General features: G+C 42.9%; 1 protein-coding gene across 1 annotated transcript; it reads right to left on the bottom strand.

Annotated features, from left to right (window-relative positions):
* Positions 1-321: 321 nt before the first annotated feature.
* Positions 322-11048, bottom strand: LOC131091038 (meiosis-specific coiled-coil domain-containing protein MEIOC-like; the record flags this gene model as incomplete). The annotated part of the gene is made up of 6 exons (XM_058036847.1): positions 322-883; positions 2660-2840; positions 4004-4132; positions 6781-8539; positions 9030-9131; positions 10960-11048. Coding segments are annotated over 6 exons (2502 nt in total), but the record flags the coding sequence as incomplete, so codon positions are not given.
* Between the last annotated feature and the right edge of the window lie 4467 nt (positions 11049-15515).

The following is a 15515-nucleotide window of genomic DNA, read 5'->3' as shown; positions in this document are numbered from 1 at the left end:
TATGGAAAAGCTCAGCTCATAATGGTTTTGCTGGAAACTGAACTGGCAGCACAAAACCAGCACTGAACACTGATTATTCCTGTCAAACAGAGATAACCTGTCCCAAAAAACACCACCACAGCAGCACGGATTGCTCCTGACACAGTGATGAGGTGCAAACTACTCAGTGATCACTTTGGCTCCGGAAAGAACTACATACACATGGTGCAAAAAATGAAAATAAAACAAACCCTGAATGACTACCGAGTACCTTTAAATATCCTAAATTGTCTCATTAGCCAAAAAAAAAAAAAAAAAAAAGAGAGTTGAGTTTTTCCAGATTCTGGTTGCTCAGGTCCTGGCTGGGCTCAGAGCTTTGGGTAAGCACAGGAGGAAAGCTCAGCTCTTGTTCAGCTTCCCTAAAATGAAAATTTATCAGCAGCAGACACCTGCAATATTCAACTGCATCAATACCACCACAAACTGTGTCTCCACACCAGAACCACAGCACCACAACTGCAGCATTGACCAGGCACCTTAATTAACCCTTTTTTTTTTAAATTAACCCCTTCCTGACATCCAGTGAAATCCACCTCTGGCGGTGCTGGGCAGGACCTGAGCCCTTCCCTCCCCATCCTCAACTTTCCATTTATTATCGGCGATTATTCCAAAATCTTCCTCTCTTCCTCAGCTTTTCCACTTCCTCTGCTTTCCTGCTCCAGGCTGCTTTTCTCCTGGCTGCTTGTGCTTGAAGGACGAAGCTCTGGCAGGAGGAGTTGTGGGTTTCCAGGTCCAGCAGGAGGGGCTTTGGGCAGGGCCAGCTGCAGCGCGCACCAGAGCGCGGTGCGAGTTGCGCGCGTGGCTCCAGCCAGGGCTCGCAGGGCAGCTGCCAGGGCCAGCACATCTGCAACACAGGGAAAACTCATCAGGGGACAAGCCTGGAAATGTTGTTACCAGCTTTGGGTTTCTATGATGGGATCTTTGGTGTCCAGATGACCCTGAGATGTTGGAAAATCTCTTTTTCCCAGGTCCGAGATCAAAGAAGACTGAATTCCTTGGCTGTCATTCTCAAGGTTGTTTATTCTCTGTTATCTATAAAATTCTCTCTCTGACCTGCTGCGATCTGTCTGGCAGGTTGGTTCATGGCACATTGACCACCTTCAGGGTGGTGTTTACTTTATTTACAATAATTTTCCAATACCTATCACCTATGTTAGTCTGTCTCTACTCTAAACCAATCCAGAAGTGTCACCATCACAGCAGAAAATGGAGGCCAAGAAGAAGGAGAAGAAGGAGAAAGACAGGATTCCTCCATCTTGCCTCTTGAACCCCCATTCTAAATCCCCCAAAATTCTACTTTTTCACCCTGTGACAAATTCACTGTCATTCTACTCAAACTCTTGTGGCTTGTAACTCCTGGCACAAAGGTGGTGATTGTTTCCATGGGCTAAAATCAAAGGCCCAGGTGTTTGTGACTCCGTGCCAAGGGCTCTGAGCCCCCTGACAGGGTCTGGAGTCTTCCAAGGCAGTCAGAGGAATGTCCTGGGTCAGGACTGAAGGCACTTGAGACAATAGCTCATGTTTAGACTTACATGTCCTTTATTTCTTATCTACGTCACAGTCTCACAGCAGTGAGTTCTGCAGCCTTTCATTAACAAGGCACAAAATGGCCAACTACCTCTTGGTACAATGTCTTTTAAGGATAAACTCTCCAATTAAGAAATGAAATCTAAATTATTTTTACTGTTAACCAAATAACTAATCACTCAAAGTCTGAAATATTGGCATTAAATCTAATCATAATCATCCACTTAACCACTGTGTCCTACTTCTCCCGCCTGGCCAAGAACCTTCCTTCTACTATTCCTGACTCACACTTGGAGTTAAAAAGTCACATGGAACTGTTAGGAGTTATTTTAAAAGTTAGTTTGCATATAGGACTAGTCTTTTAAGGGCACGACATTTTACATTTTAATTTTTGACATCTGAATTGCAAAATCAAAACATTTTGCTTCTCTTTCCAGCTTATCACAAGAGCAGCTATTCCACAGCCAAAGGAATCTCACTGTCCCCTTCACTTCAGCCCTAAGGACTGAATTCCTCTTTTGCTCTGACACAGCTATTTTCTGAAGAAAAATAATATGATCTTTAACCCCAAACCAAAAATTGCCACATTTACTGCTGCTACAGGTTATCCCGGCTTTACTTCAACAGAATTTGGGAAACCTGGAATGTCATTCCTGGTGGGTTTGTGATTTAGGTAAGGTAGACAATTGTTCTGCACAACACTGGCTATTTTATTATTTTATAAGCTGAAGAGAAAAGAAAGTTTAGCTGTACCAGGAAGTAATTCTACCTGCTTAAAAACAAGCACATTTTTGCTTTTAGGACAACCACTTACGGTTATATAACGTGACTGAAGTTTTTACAAAAACTCTTCCTAATCAAGAGGATAAAATAGCTTTTTTTTTTAATAGTAACAGGAAAACAACAACAAAACAATAGAACGCAAAGTAAGTCAAAGTCTTAAAATTAACAACAAAATTAAAATGTATTTGCAAGCTTCCTTGCTGAAGTGACAAAAATTGCTGGGTATTCCAAATTTACATTTTTATGTGGAACATAGTCACAATTAAACCCCTGGAAAAGCTCTGAGGGCTGCAGGAATGGGCAGCATTACCTTTCTCATTGTTGCAGCGTGGCCCCCTGTGACTCCGGGGGTTTGCAGCATTCCCAATCTCATCCTTCCGACGTGCCTGGGTCACCTGAATGGCTTCCAGGTGCAGCTCCAAGGTCCTGGAGATGTTCCTGTGCAGGGGAGCACCACAGAGCCTCTCCATTCTTCCTATCAGTGCGAGCACCTAGCAGAAAACTCAAGCTATTGTTTCATGTCCTTGCTTGCTGTACAAATGTAACTTTTCTACTTTCAAACTTTGCAGCTGCTCTAAGTTCTCTGAGGCCTGCTTTCACAGATTTCTAAAAGTCTTATCTTTACTATTTCCCACAATCCCCCCCACTCCCAAATGTAGTAAATACCCTCACAAAGATCAAACAGCAACAGGACATCCCTTCATTATACAGAAACCTCTCCCCATATGAAAGAAAGATGTACTGTCCCAGTAGGGAGCAAAACTAGAAGCAGATCTTTAATAGAGACCGTGTCAAAACCCATCATTCCACAGAAAACTAATAACCCTATTTAAATTAATCAGTAAACTTTATCAAAAAACGCCCAAAAACCTAAGTACCCTTGAAAATTTAGTAAAACAACAATTACAAAAAAAAATCACATCACACCCACAAATAGTTCTGTATTCATCATCCACAAAAAGACTTCTAACTCCTAGAGATTACTTCAAAACCTAAACAAAACCAAGAAAGCAATCAAAAACATGACACCCCTCCAACCTAGATTTCCTTCTCTATCAATAACTCCAAGAAACTAACCTCTGGTTAGTTTCAATTTAAAAGACTATCCTCATCGTTTAAAAGACAACTGTTCTCATCAATTTAAATGACTGTTTTCTCAACATACCACTCCATCCAAAAAACCATCCCAAAGTTCACCTTTTCAGTTCACAGAATTCACAGAATCACTGGGTTGGAAGAGACCTTAAAGATTACAGAGCCCAACGCAGGCCCCAACACCTCAACTAAACCCTGGCGCTGAGCTCCACTGATCAGTTCTACCAGTGAACTCAACCACCAGTTCCAAAAGAGAACCACTACAAAACCACCAAAACCCACTAAGGTTGATGCGTAAACCAACAAATCCCAGATTTGTTGATGAATAAACAAACAAATCCCAGGAGAAGTGCAGGAGTGCAGGCGTACCCAGGCACACTCATGGGCCTGGTCGGTGAGCAGGCGATCCACATGGGATGGAACTCAACCTCGAGTTCCAACTATCAGCCAAAGAAAACCACCACAAAACCACCAAACCCACTGCGGCTGATGAACAAACAAACAAATTCCAGATTTGTTGATGAATAAACAGACAAATCCCAGGAGACTGCAGGCGTACCTGGGTGCGCTGGCGGGCCTGGTCAGTGAGCAGGCAATCCACACGGGATGGATTCACAGGGAGCCGTGGCACAGGGCTGGGACTGGAGATAGACTGCCCTGGGAAGTGCCTTGCAAGGTCAGCCTCAGCCTGAAAGGGAAATAATTTGTCAGTGTGATGGTTTGAAGTGAGTACAGTGTGCTCAATCTGGTTTTGGCGCTGTTTGGAATTTTCAAGTGGATTAGCAGTGAGGGCCTGATCGGCTTCTGAGGGCATTGACAGAAAAACATTCCCAAATATCACAGGATCCCAGAGTGGTTTGGGTTGGAAGGGATCTTTAGGCTCATCTTATTCTACCCTCTGCAATGAATGCCTTCCACTATCCCAGGGTGTTCCAAGCCCCATCCAACCTGGCCTGGGACACTGACAGGGATCCAGGGCCTGCCCACCCTCACAGGGAGCAATTCCATCCTTTTTCCATGAGGAAAACACTAAACCACTGTTGGTTTAATCCCAAGCTCCCTGAATGTGGATTTGCAACAGAATGATTTGGGTTGAGAAAGGACCTGCAAGCTTCCACTATCCCAGGGTGTTCCAAGCCCTGTCCAGCCTTGGGCACTTCCAGGGATCCAGGGGCAGCCACAGCTTCTCTGGGCACCCTGTGCCAGGGCCTCAGCACCCTCACAGTAAAACTTTCTTCCCAAATCTAATCTAACCCTGCCCTCTTTTGGTTTGAAGTCATTCCCCTTGACCTGTCACTACATGCCCTTGTCAGAAGTCCCTCTCCAGCTTCCTTGCAGGAATATTTCTCTAATTCAGCTCTCCCTCAGAGTTCAACACCTCTCACTGCTTGTCTCAAATGTCACATATTAAGATTATCAAGAAAAAAAAAAACCAACCAAAACCAGGCGATAACAGCAGCATAAATCACATCTCAAGTGCATTAGGATGAAACTCCATTTAGCAAAAACTGATACCAGCACTTGAACCCAGAAGATATTTTTCTTTAACAAAGAAAATCTTTAACACAACAGCCAAGCTTCCACTGAGAAAGAGTGGCTTAGGCAGGGTCTAACACAGACAGTGACTAAACACCACCAAATCTATTTTTGGATAGGAAATTCTGACACTTAAGTAAGAAAGACACAGCTAGCAGTAGATTCCTTATCTCATTCCTTCTCCAGGGTACCATGGATGTAAGAGAGAGGGGTCAGGTGCTGCACTCAAGGCTAAGTCCATATTTGTGCATATTTGTACTAAAAGTATGTGGTGAAGTCCTTCTCTTTTTGCTTCACTTATTATTTACTACATTATTACTTGTTAGTAATTATAATTTTATTATTATTATTTTGTCTCTGCCTGACCTAACATGGATTACAAGAGCTGACTCCCCCTGCACTCATCATCTGAGGAATCTGAAAGGCATCCAGAAAAAAATAATGGATGGAGAAAAGGTCATGGAATCGTATAATGACACCAGGTAATTAAGAATTACAATTAATAAGCAATTAAGTAAACTACGTGCACATTTAATATTGCACATTATTCCTAACTTGTGGAAATGCTTTAAATGTGAGATCCCTAGAAGAGTGGGGTTTATCAAAGGAGACAGGTAAGCTGTGACCCCAAAGCAGCTGCAAGGAACAGGTTTCAGAGAGCTAAAAGGGCTGAGTGATTAAACAAGACAGAGAGAATTACATAAAATCCCAGGAGGAGTTTCTCTCTCCTTGCAGTCATCCTCTCCTGAGGAATGTGGTTTGGCTGCAGGAACGGGAGCCAGGCTGTGGCTTGGAGGACTGAGAACAGTTTCTGTTCTGTAACCACAAACCACCCTGAGAAACCCAGAACAGCTCACTGGGATAAAACTGGAACACTTGGAATGGACCAGAGCAAGGGGTCAATTAAGCCCCTTTGATTAACGAGTATGAGGGTAAACAACCCTCCTTTCATGATGAAATAAAAAGCAGGAGACCAAAACTATGAGGTGGTCTTTGTAAACAACTGAAAACAGGAGACAAGCACTGGATCAAGAACCATCCCTTGCTCACTTCCAGAGCATTCCTGGAAGGCCAGACAGGCAGAGAGGAGTCTTGTTTGAAGGCATCCATGAGAGAACAACACAGGCACCTCCATTCACAATTCCAGAAGTCCATCAGCAAGGCCCCACAGCTGATGATGGAAAGAAAAAGAAGTTTTCCAGGTCAAGCCTGCTCAGACACCTTTATCCAGTGATCAGGAGGCTTCTCACACATGGGAGTAGCACCCAGTGCATTATTAAAATCAGGGATTATGGCCAATTTATTTTCTGAGACCTGGCATGGAATTCAGGTATTTGACTCCTCTTGGGAAAGCTCTTCCTCCCTCTTTGGAGCACAGAGTTTTCATTCCCAAGTGCAATACCCTCGTTATCAGTGTGATGCTCCCCCTGCCAACAGTTCTGGAAGTGAGTCTAAAGCAGGAAAGTGACTGTAATGAGAGAAGCATAAACTGAAATTCCCTTTGGGAACAAGAAAAATATTGTAGGTTTTCTCTGCAGACACACAGAGAGTGCCCGGGATTAGTCACTTCATTTTCTTTCTTACTACTTTACTACAAGAAGAAAAACAAACAGAAGAGAAAGCTGTGACCGTATCATGGACAGTAAAAACCAACCAAACAAAAAAAATAAACAAAACCAAAACAACAACAACAAAAAAAACAACCAAAAACCCCAACAAACCAAAGAAGAAACACCATAAAACTTTCTCTCTTAAAACCAGCCCAGTCTTTATCAGGAATCGCCACCAGCTGTGTTTTACCTTCTTCCTCTCCTTCTCCAGAGCTCTCCACTGCTCGTGGCACTCCTCCAGGCGGATGTGGAGCTCGTTAGCGGGGCCACTGCGGCTCCTGGGAGGCCTGAACTTGTTAAATGGGGCTGAGAAGGCAAAGCAGGGGGCAGGGATTTCCCCAGGGAAGAGATCACTCATGAAGGGACTCAAGGGGTTGAAGTCGTCGCAGTGAAAAAGATCAACGAGGTCCGAGAATGGAAACGGCGGCGGAGGGAAACTGAAGCCGTTGGCTGGTGGGAACAGTTGGTGATTAAATGGAGGGAAGCTGGGATTTTGTTTAAAATCAGACATGAATGGGAAGGAAGGAAGCAGAGATGGGTTGATGAAATCTGATAAGCTGCCACCGCTCTGCTCCTGCTTCTTCGGGAACACGTGCAAGGTCTGGTGGCTTGGGGCCGTAGATCCCAAATGAGGGATCCAATTCCTTCTGCCTCTTCTGTCATCTTTACTGCCACTTTCCTGGCTCTGCCTCTTTGGGAACCTGTGGTATTTCTCAGCATGGTCTTCACCTGCAGCCTTCTGCTGCCCAAGCCAGCCGGGTGAAAATCGAACGGGGAATCTGCGGCGCCGTCCGTCCTTGTTCACCCCAGCACCCTCCTGGGACCTTCCAATGGGTCTCATCTGCTTCTGGCTCTCTGAGACGAAATGAGGAACCCCCAGGTGACTGGAAACTCCATTTGATGTCTGTAACCTCCCATCTTTCCTGGGAGGGAGGGTGGGAAGGAGGTGGGAGTAGAAGGAGGGCTGTGTGAAAGGCTGGTGGGTGGGAGAGCCCCCAGACATGGTGGAAACCCCTGATGAGGACTGGGGGCTCGTTGCCATTTGTTTTCCATATGGAATTTCAGATGCAGCAGCTGCCAGACTGTTCCCATCAAGCCATGCACACCCCTGGTATGAGGAGTAATTCCCATTTTGCACAGTGTTTTTCACAGATAAATCATATTCAGCTGCTTGAGGAGAGCTTTCCTTAGGGCCCATATTCACTTTACACTCATTATTATTAAAAGCATCCCCCACAATAAAGCCATTTTGCACATGGCTTTCCTGGGGTTTCCTGCCTGTTTCTCCAGAAAATGGATTTTCCTTAGGGGGTGGGTTGAAAAAATGAAGGGATGGATGGACAGGTGACTGCAGTTTGTGAGCAGCTGGGAAGTTCTCATATCTCTTAGAGAACAGGTGGCTGTCCTGGGGTACTTTATCCCAAGAGTTATCACCAGGCTGATTGGAAAGATCAGGGGAATACTTAGTTTGTCCTTGAGCATTATTTTTCAGTGCTTTTCCTCTTTTCCAAAACTCCTTCTGGGTGCTGGGGTTTTCTTTCATCCTGTTCCGAGCAGAAAAAGGGCTAAAACTGGACCCACACTTTTCATAATCTCCATTTAACCTCCTGTGGTCATCATGCTGGTTCCAGCCCCCATTTGGGAAGGAAAACCCTTCCTGGGGAGCTGTGGTGCTGTTCTGCAAGGAGGAGTTTTCAGGGTTCTTCAGGGCACTGCTGGCATGAGCACAGGGAGAGAGCCAAGACTCGAGGAGCTGAAGGTCCCCCAAACCTCTGTGCAGCATCTCCACCTCAGGAGGCTCCTGCAGGGGTTCCTGGTGGCAGCTGGAGCCCAGCAGGGTCGGAAAATCCTTGGGTTGGAGCCAGTGCTGAGCCGGCAGCCCTGGGAACTCCCCACTGCTGCCCAGATCAGGTGCCCACGCAGCGGGGAACAAACTGGACAGAGAATTCCTGGAACAGAGTTAAACCGACCTCCCGTCAGGATTTAAAACATTTCTTGCTTTAAAATAATCCACACATCACGCACAGCTCTCCTCAAAAACAGGAGGAATATTCCCACTGCAGCTGAGCAAGTGCTCTGTGAAATCTCATCACCCACGCTGTTTATCCTGCACGTTCAGAAATGCAGAGTTTATTTGGATTTATTAAATATCTCAGATTCCACTGTGTTCTGTCAGCTCCCTACTGGTTAAAATTAATTATATTTTTCCCCCTCTTCAAATGCTGTAAAGTTGATGGAAAACTTGTTAAAATTTGCATTTTTAACAGTTCGGTATTGTTTTTTATACCGGCAAATGAAGTAAAAACACTTCCACATTTTAGGGGGATTTGAAAGGCTGTCATTACTCAAATTAATTAATTAAAAATCTCTATCATATATGTGTGACAATGGGCATAAAAACCAGCACAGGAATTGTAAGAACCCTCAAAACAAACTCACCAATCTGTAGCTGGCTCTGGCTTGTTGGGCTCCTCTAAAATGCTCGACACCAACCCAAACACATCAGGGCCATTGCCAGAGTAAGGAAGATTTATTGGTGCCCTGAAAAAAACAAAACAAAACAAAAAAAAAAAAACCCAGAGTAAAAGTGTTAAGTAAGTAAAACTTATTAAAGTTTTCTCCTAAACAAAACAGGCAAAAAGAAGATCAAACCTTTATCTTGGCAGCATTTTTTTAGTTCTGAATTTATTGTATCCTCAGCATCCCTCTACAGAAATCCCTTCCTGCATTTGTGAATTCTACAGCCCAAGAGGAGAAGAATTATTTTCCTTCTTTTTTTTACCAGAGACTTTCCAAGCACCAAAAATTTCCCTCTCTTTCCAAGGGAAAAAAAAACCTGTTTCATGAACATTCCTTCAAACCTTGACTGTCTTGTTTAGAGCATAAATAGAATCACTACTCTCAAAGTCTGGAGCACTCTAATTCACCTACTGCCAAATAATTCAAAAACTATTATGCTAATCTCAAAAATAATTTATATGTAAGTTATATATACTTAACTTGAACCACTTTTCAATCCCCCTTCTGGACAGGTCAAAATTTTACTAGATATTTCTGGTAAACACCCAAGGTTTGCAACAATCTTTAAACAAACCCAACTTTTTACCTCAGGTGCAAGATCAGATTTTCATGGAGTTGTTTGGAATGACTCCTGACTCTTCCTCACAAGTGAATTACAGAGCTCTCCTTCCCTCCATCCTCATTATTTTGCTCCAATAAACTTCCCTTCCTTCCTCACCTTTCAGGGTTCTTGAAGATCTGAGATTTTCTGGTCCCACCTTACCCAAGCCCCCTTGGCTGCCACACAATTGCTCACTGACTTTGCTGATTAACAGAGACCATAAAATTGGGACAAACTCATATTTAAAAAAAAAAAAAATCACATTTTTAATCTCAGTGAGAATCACACCCTGCTGGCTTTTCAGACCTCACCAGTTTCACCTCTAACTCAGTCCCTGATTTACCCCATGATTGCTCAGTTTCCTCTCCAAGGAACCTGAATTTAATTTAGGATGCTCAGAAGTGCAAAGGTTCTTGAAAATGTTCTGTGAATGCAGAACTGATATTTGATAACCAGATCTTTTATGTGCTTTGGTCAAATAGCAAAGTTTTTTCTTTTCTTTTTGTTCTTTTTTTTTTTTTAAGGGAGGCATCAAGGAATTTTGAATATCCACAGGCTCAGAATGGGTGTAGACATGAATTAACCCAACAATTTACATGAATTAACCCTAATTCCAAAACTTGTTTGTTTTTTAAAGCTAGCTTGCAATAATCTAAAGGCTGCTTTAAGAAAATACCGTATACTTTATTTAGCAAATTGCCACTCTTTGATTAAAATTAACTCTCACAGCTGAGACCAAAGCTGTGATCTTTTATTCAAAAATACACCTCACTCTGACATTTCCCACTGAAAACCAGCAAAAAAAATTAAGGTTTTTTGCAATCCATCATCTTATTTAACTGTTTCCTTTCAGCACCTTGTGAGCCAGTGGACTCCACTTTCTGCTCAGCTCAGATTTTGCTTTTCTTATTAAGCAAATGATACAAAAAATGCAGTGAGGCATTAGAAATGCTCATTAAAAGAGCATTTTCTCATCAAAAGCTGCTGTGTCAGTCTCTAGCACCCAATAAAAAAGTTTCTATCACCCTCCAAAAAAGGCAATATTCGGTCACTGTCACTTGGCTTTAGGATGGAAAAAACAAACCCCACACACCTTTTTTTCACAACCTCAGTAATAACCACCACAGAGCAAAGAAAAGCTGCTGAGCTTCCAGAGATGCCCGAAACTCTCCCAAAAAAATCCAGAATTTGTTCTGTAACACAAGAAGTGACCCAGTGGCCCCAAGGCCCCAGCAGGGATGCTGATACCTTTTTTTTGGGCACTCCTGGAAGGCATTTTGGGATCCAAAATCCTCAGCACACCCCAGCCAGTCCCTGCACAGCTGGGAGGGCTCTGGGGGCGTGGGGGGACTGGGGACTGCTCCCAGGAATGGGGAGAACAACTGGGTGTCCATGGTTTGCCTCCTGCAGGGAACAGAGAAAAAAAAAAAATGTTATTTAATATTAGATGTTCATCTGGTGAGCAGGAAAGGCAGCAAAGCAAAGCTTTGCTTTTGTTTCCTGAAATAAAAGAATTTTTCAGCACTGCATAACGTAACCACAACAAAAGTCTAAATCATGTCCCTCCCTTGCCTTAAACTAACCCAAATCTGCCCTCCAAAAATAAATATGCATAAAATAAATGCAATAAATAAATAGAGCTGACTTACTGCACAGCAATAGGGATTCTCCACAGGTTTCACATTTTAGGTGTTGGTGTGGCACCTTCAGAGCTCTATGAGACTGGGAATGCACCTGTGCCAGGCAAACACATCCCCTCTGGAAAACAAGAGCCATCATCCCTGTTATACCCCAAAAAACACAAAATATTCCAGTGAAGAAAGGAGAGGCACCTGGGAACTCCACAGAGCAAAATGTGGGTAAAGAAAAGTAACTCAGTACTGCTGCAGAAAGGAATATCACAAATAAATTATTTCTTCCAAGGTTATTTATGCCAAGAAAAACTGGAGCAGATGGTATTTGAGGTCTCTTCAAACCTGGAATTCTCTGAATTTAATTTACTATTAATCCTTGGCCTACTGAAAGCTGTCCCAGACCCAGATCTCCATTCCTGGAGATTTTCTGGAAAGGTTGGACAGAAATATTCTCTGGTCATGTGTGTTTTTACCAAGAGCAGGGCAGAACAACTCTGCAGTGAATAAATTTATTTTAAATAAATAAATAAAAACTTTACACAAGTTTATCACTTGCTACAAACTGATTTTGCACACCCAAACCAATCCCTATTAAATAACAAAATTAGAGGCATTAAGACCCCAAGGAGACCACACAAATATCCTGTAAAATTCCATATAAACAGCATGGAACATACGAACAGCCTGGCAGTGTTTATTTAACCAAATATTAGGTTAAATAAATGCTAATATTAGGCCAAAATCCCACAAGAATTTAGCAGCACACCCACAGCCCCTGGTCCTGTTTGGGCTACCAGGGAGCAGCAGGCAGAGAGAAATCCCTGCTCCTTGGCCAGAGAATAGAACACTTGTGCACAGATTAAAAATAGGATGTGTAACAAATGGATTCATGTTTTATTTCCAGAGCCATTCATCACTGCTGATGGGAGCTGTGTCTAAAGCCCAGGAGAAGAGGGACTTCATGTACCCTAGATAAGGCTCAGTGCTCCCACAACACTGGAGCCTGTCCTTCCCCCCAGGCAAACACTGAATTCTCCTCAGGGGTTTACAGAGGAACCACTAACAAGCTGCAGGGGAAAAAAAAAATGGATGGAAACTCAGAATTAAAAAGCAATTAATTCAATTAATTCAATTTAACTCAAAAAATCAAAGTTTAAAAGCAATTAATTAAATGCGGCCTTAAAAAAAAAAAAAGAGGGGGAAAAAATCAAATTATTTCATTTATTCCCCTGCAAATCCCAGGAAAGCCACTGGTCTTAATAAATCACCATCAAAAACAACAATAAAAAACTACATCTAAAGCCCAGACAGGTGTTGTGGACTAATTTTTTCATTCAAACAGTGAAGGAACAGACAAAAGAAAAAAAACTATTTACCAAAACCATTCACTATTTCCAAAAGCCTCAAGCAGTTCCTTGGACTTAAATTCTCTGCCAAAGTTTCTTTTGAGGAGAAATACATGAGCACAACCTCATCAGTAAAATGTTAATATTTCAGGTATAAATTTATACAAAATTAAACAGCATGAAAGCTATTAGACATTGATATTGTTGTGGTATTTGTGACAAGAAAAAAGGAGAGATTTACATCAGATATTAAGAGAAAGTTGTTTCCTGTCAGGGTGGGGTGGCCCTGGCACAGATTCCCAGAGCAGCTGTGGCTGTCACATCCCTGGCAGTGGCCAAGGCCAGGCTGGAGCAGCTGGGACAGTGGGAGATGTCCCTGCCCATGGCTGGGGGTGGAATGAGATGATTTTTAAGGTCTCTCCCAACCCAAACCATTCTGGGCTTCTGTGATCTGCAAGATCAGCGAAAGATGTGTCTGAGGCATTTTCCACATAGAGGATTCTCCCAGATGGGGCAGCTGGAAACAGAGACCTGAACCCTGTGAAAATCCTCTCTCAGCCAGGATTCCACAGCAGGAGACTGCTGGAACCCTGATTATTGAGAATTTCAGATTTCTGTGCTGCCAGACCCCAAGAGAACACTGCACTGACCTGAGGCCGTGGAGAAGCTTCCAAAATGGAATGACAGAACTGGGATTGTGGGTGTGGAGTTTGGATAGAAGTGTGTGATATCACAGGGTGGGAAACTCAGAGTTTAAGGGTTTAGAATACAGTAATGGATATAAAGCAAGATGGAGGTTTGGGGTGGAGGCTGCTCCTTCTTCTTCACCTTCTTCTTCTCCTCCTTCTTCATCTTCTTTTCCAAGTCCCCATGGCAGGCATGGGTGGTTGTTTATTGGGTTAAAAGTGAAAATAATTTCGGTGTCATTTCTTAATTGGACAGTTGATCCTTCAAAGGCCTTGCAGAGAGAGAGATGGGGCTCCATTTTTAGTTTGTGAGAGTGAAGTGCTGCAGAACTCGGGATTTGTGAGTGTGTGACAGAGATAAGAGCTGATAAACATCTGAGTCCCAACAAGAAATTCCATCTCACACATTCAATCCTGACCTTGGCAGAAAAGAAGCAAAAGAATTGACAGACCACTCCCATGTTGCTCCTCATCACTGGAAGGGTTTTGCTCCCAGAGCTGTCCAAAGCCCTGAAAGCAGTTCCAGACTCCATTCCAAGATGCCAGGAGCTGCTGGCAGAGCATGGGAGATCCCTTAGGCCACCTGGAAGGAGTTTTAGGAATTTTCCTGGAGAATCCTAAATTATGCCAGGGTTATGAACATCTGGGGGACTGGAACAGAATGATTTGGGTTGGGAATGGACTTGCAGGTTCCACCAGACCAGGCTGCTCCAAGTCCCAATGACCAGCCTGGCCTTGGGCACTTCCAGGGATCCAGGGGCAGCCACAGCTGCTCTGGGAAGCTGCTCCAGGGTCTCAGCACCTTTAGGAAGGATTTCCTCCTCTTTAGATGTCAGAAGAGCTTCTGGCTCATAGCAGATTAAGAGTTCTCTGAGAAGATATTTTATAAGCTGAAAAATAACCTAAGCACAGCTAAATATTGCTCCATTTTACAATCAGGAGAAACTGCTTTCACTGACATGAAATTCCACCTGACAGAGCTCTTGATTTTCCAAAAAAAGCATTAAAATTAGCCAAAAGCCTTTTTAGAATCAGTTATCCTAAAGCTGCAGGATCTCCCTGCCCCAGAGCACTGCAAGAACATCCCTGATAACAACAGCAAACCACAGCCCTGCAGCATTATCACACCCACACTGAGGGGATTCTGCTCTCATTCCTTGGCAGGGGAAGGATTTCCTGCTTATTCCTTGGGTTTTGTTTCTTGGCAGGATAAAACAAGCACAAAAAACCCAGTTTTGTGGCTTTTTGAAGATTTTTAATAACTCCCACCTATGGATATCTTAATCTGTAGCACACGGGGACTGCCTGACTCAGGGTGCACTGCCAGGGATTCTCTGAAACCACTGGGTAAAAAAATAAAATAATAAAAAAACCCAAAATAACCCAAATCTCTAAATTTCTTTTTTTGGGTTTCCCAGGAAATGAACCAGCAGAAGTAAACAGGCAAAAAGAACATGTAAAACACCAAATTCAGGGAAGAAAATAGGTCAGTTATTCAGACCCCTTAATATCAGGGATAAAACTATAAAAATGGCAGATTACTGAAGACTTCCCTCTAAATCCTGAGCTCACATCATCAAAAAGATTTGTCACAGCAGCAAAAGGAAAGGATCCTTTTCAGCAGCCAAAGAATCAAGAAACTTTTTTTCTGAGGAAAATCCCAAGTCTGCCAGACCACTCTTAACTGGGTCAAAATCACCTTAAAAAAAGCACCTTTTAAGGAGGGGGAACAAGGTGTGTGTGTGGGAATAAAAGTGAATAAAATAAATTTTAAGGTGTGTGTGAATAAATAAATAATAATAAAAATAATAAATTAATAATCATAAATAAATTAAATTAATAAATTTATGAGGTGTTTGTTCAATACATGGGTTCTGTTGCCCAATTACAATTAAGAATACTCACAGGCTCACAGGCCATTTGTTTATTTTGTTTTAACACAAGAACCTAAATATTCATTTTATACCACCAAAGATTTTTGGGTTTGTTTTTATTTTTTTGGGCGCACGGAAACTTCCAGCAGTTATTCTTCAGGACTTTGTGGTGAGCCTGACAAAGCCAAGAAGAGCTTGGAGGATCTGCTGGATTCCCATGACCAGAGGATGACTCTGACACAACCAGGGAGAGCTGCTCCACCT

Source organism: Melospiza georgiana, chromosome 1, assembly GCF_028018845.1.
Source record: "Melospiza georgiana isolate bMelGeo1 chromosome 1, bMelGeo1.pri, whole genome shotgun sequence".
Classification (NCBI taxonomy): domain Eukaryota; kingdom Metazoa; phylum Chordata; class Aves; order Passeriformes; family Passerellidae; genus Melospiza; species Melospiza georgiana.
The sequence above is the reverse complement of the archived record's forward strand: the minus strand, read 5'-3'. Positions and strand labels throughout refer to the sequence as shown.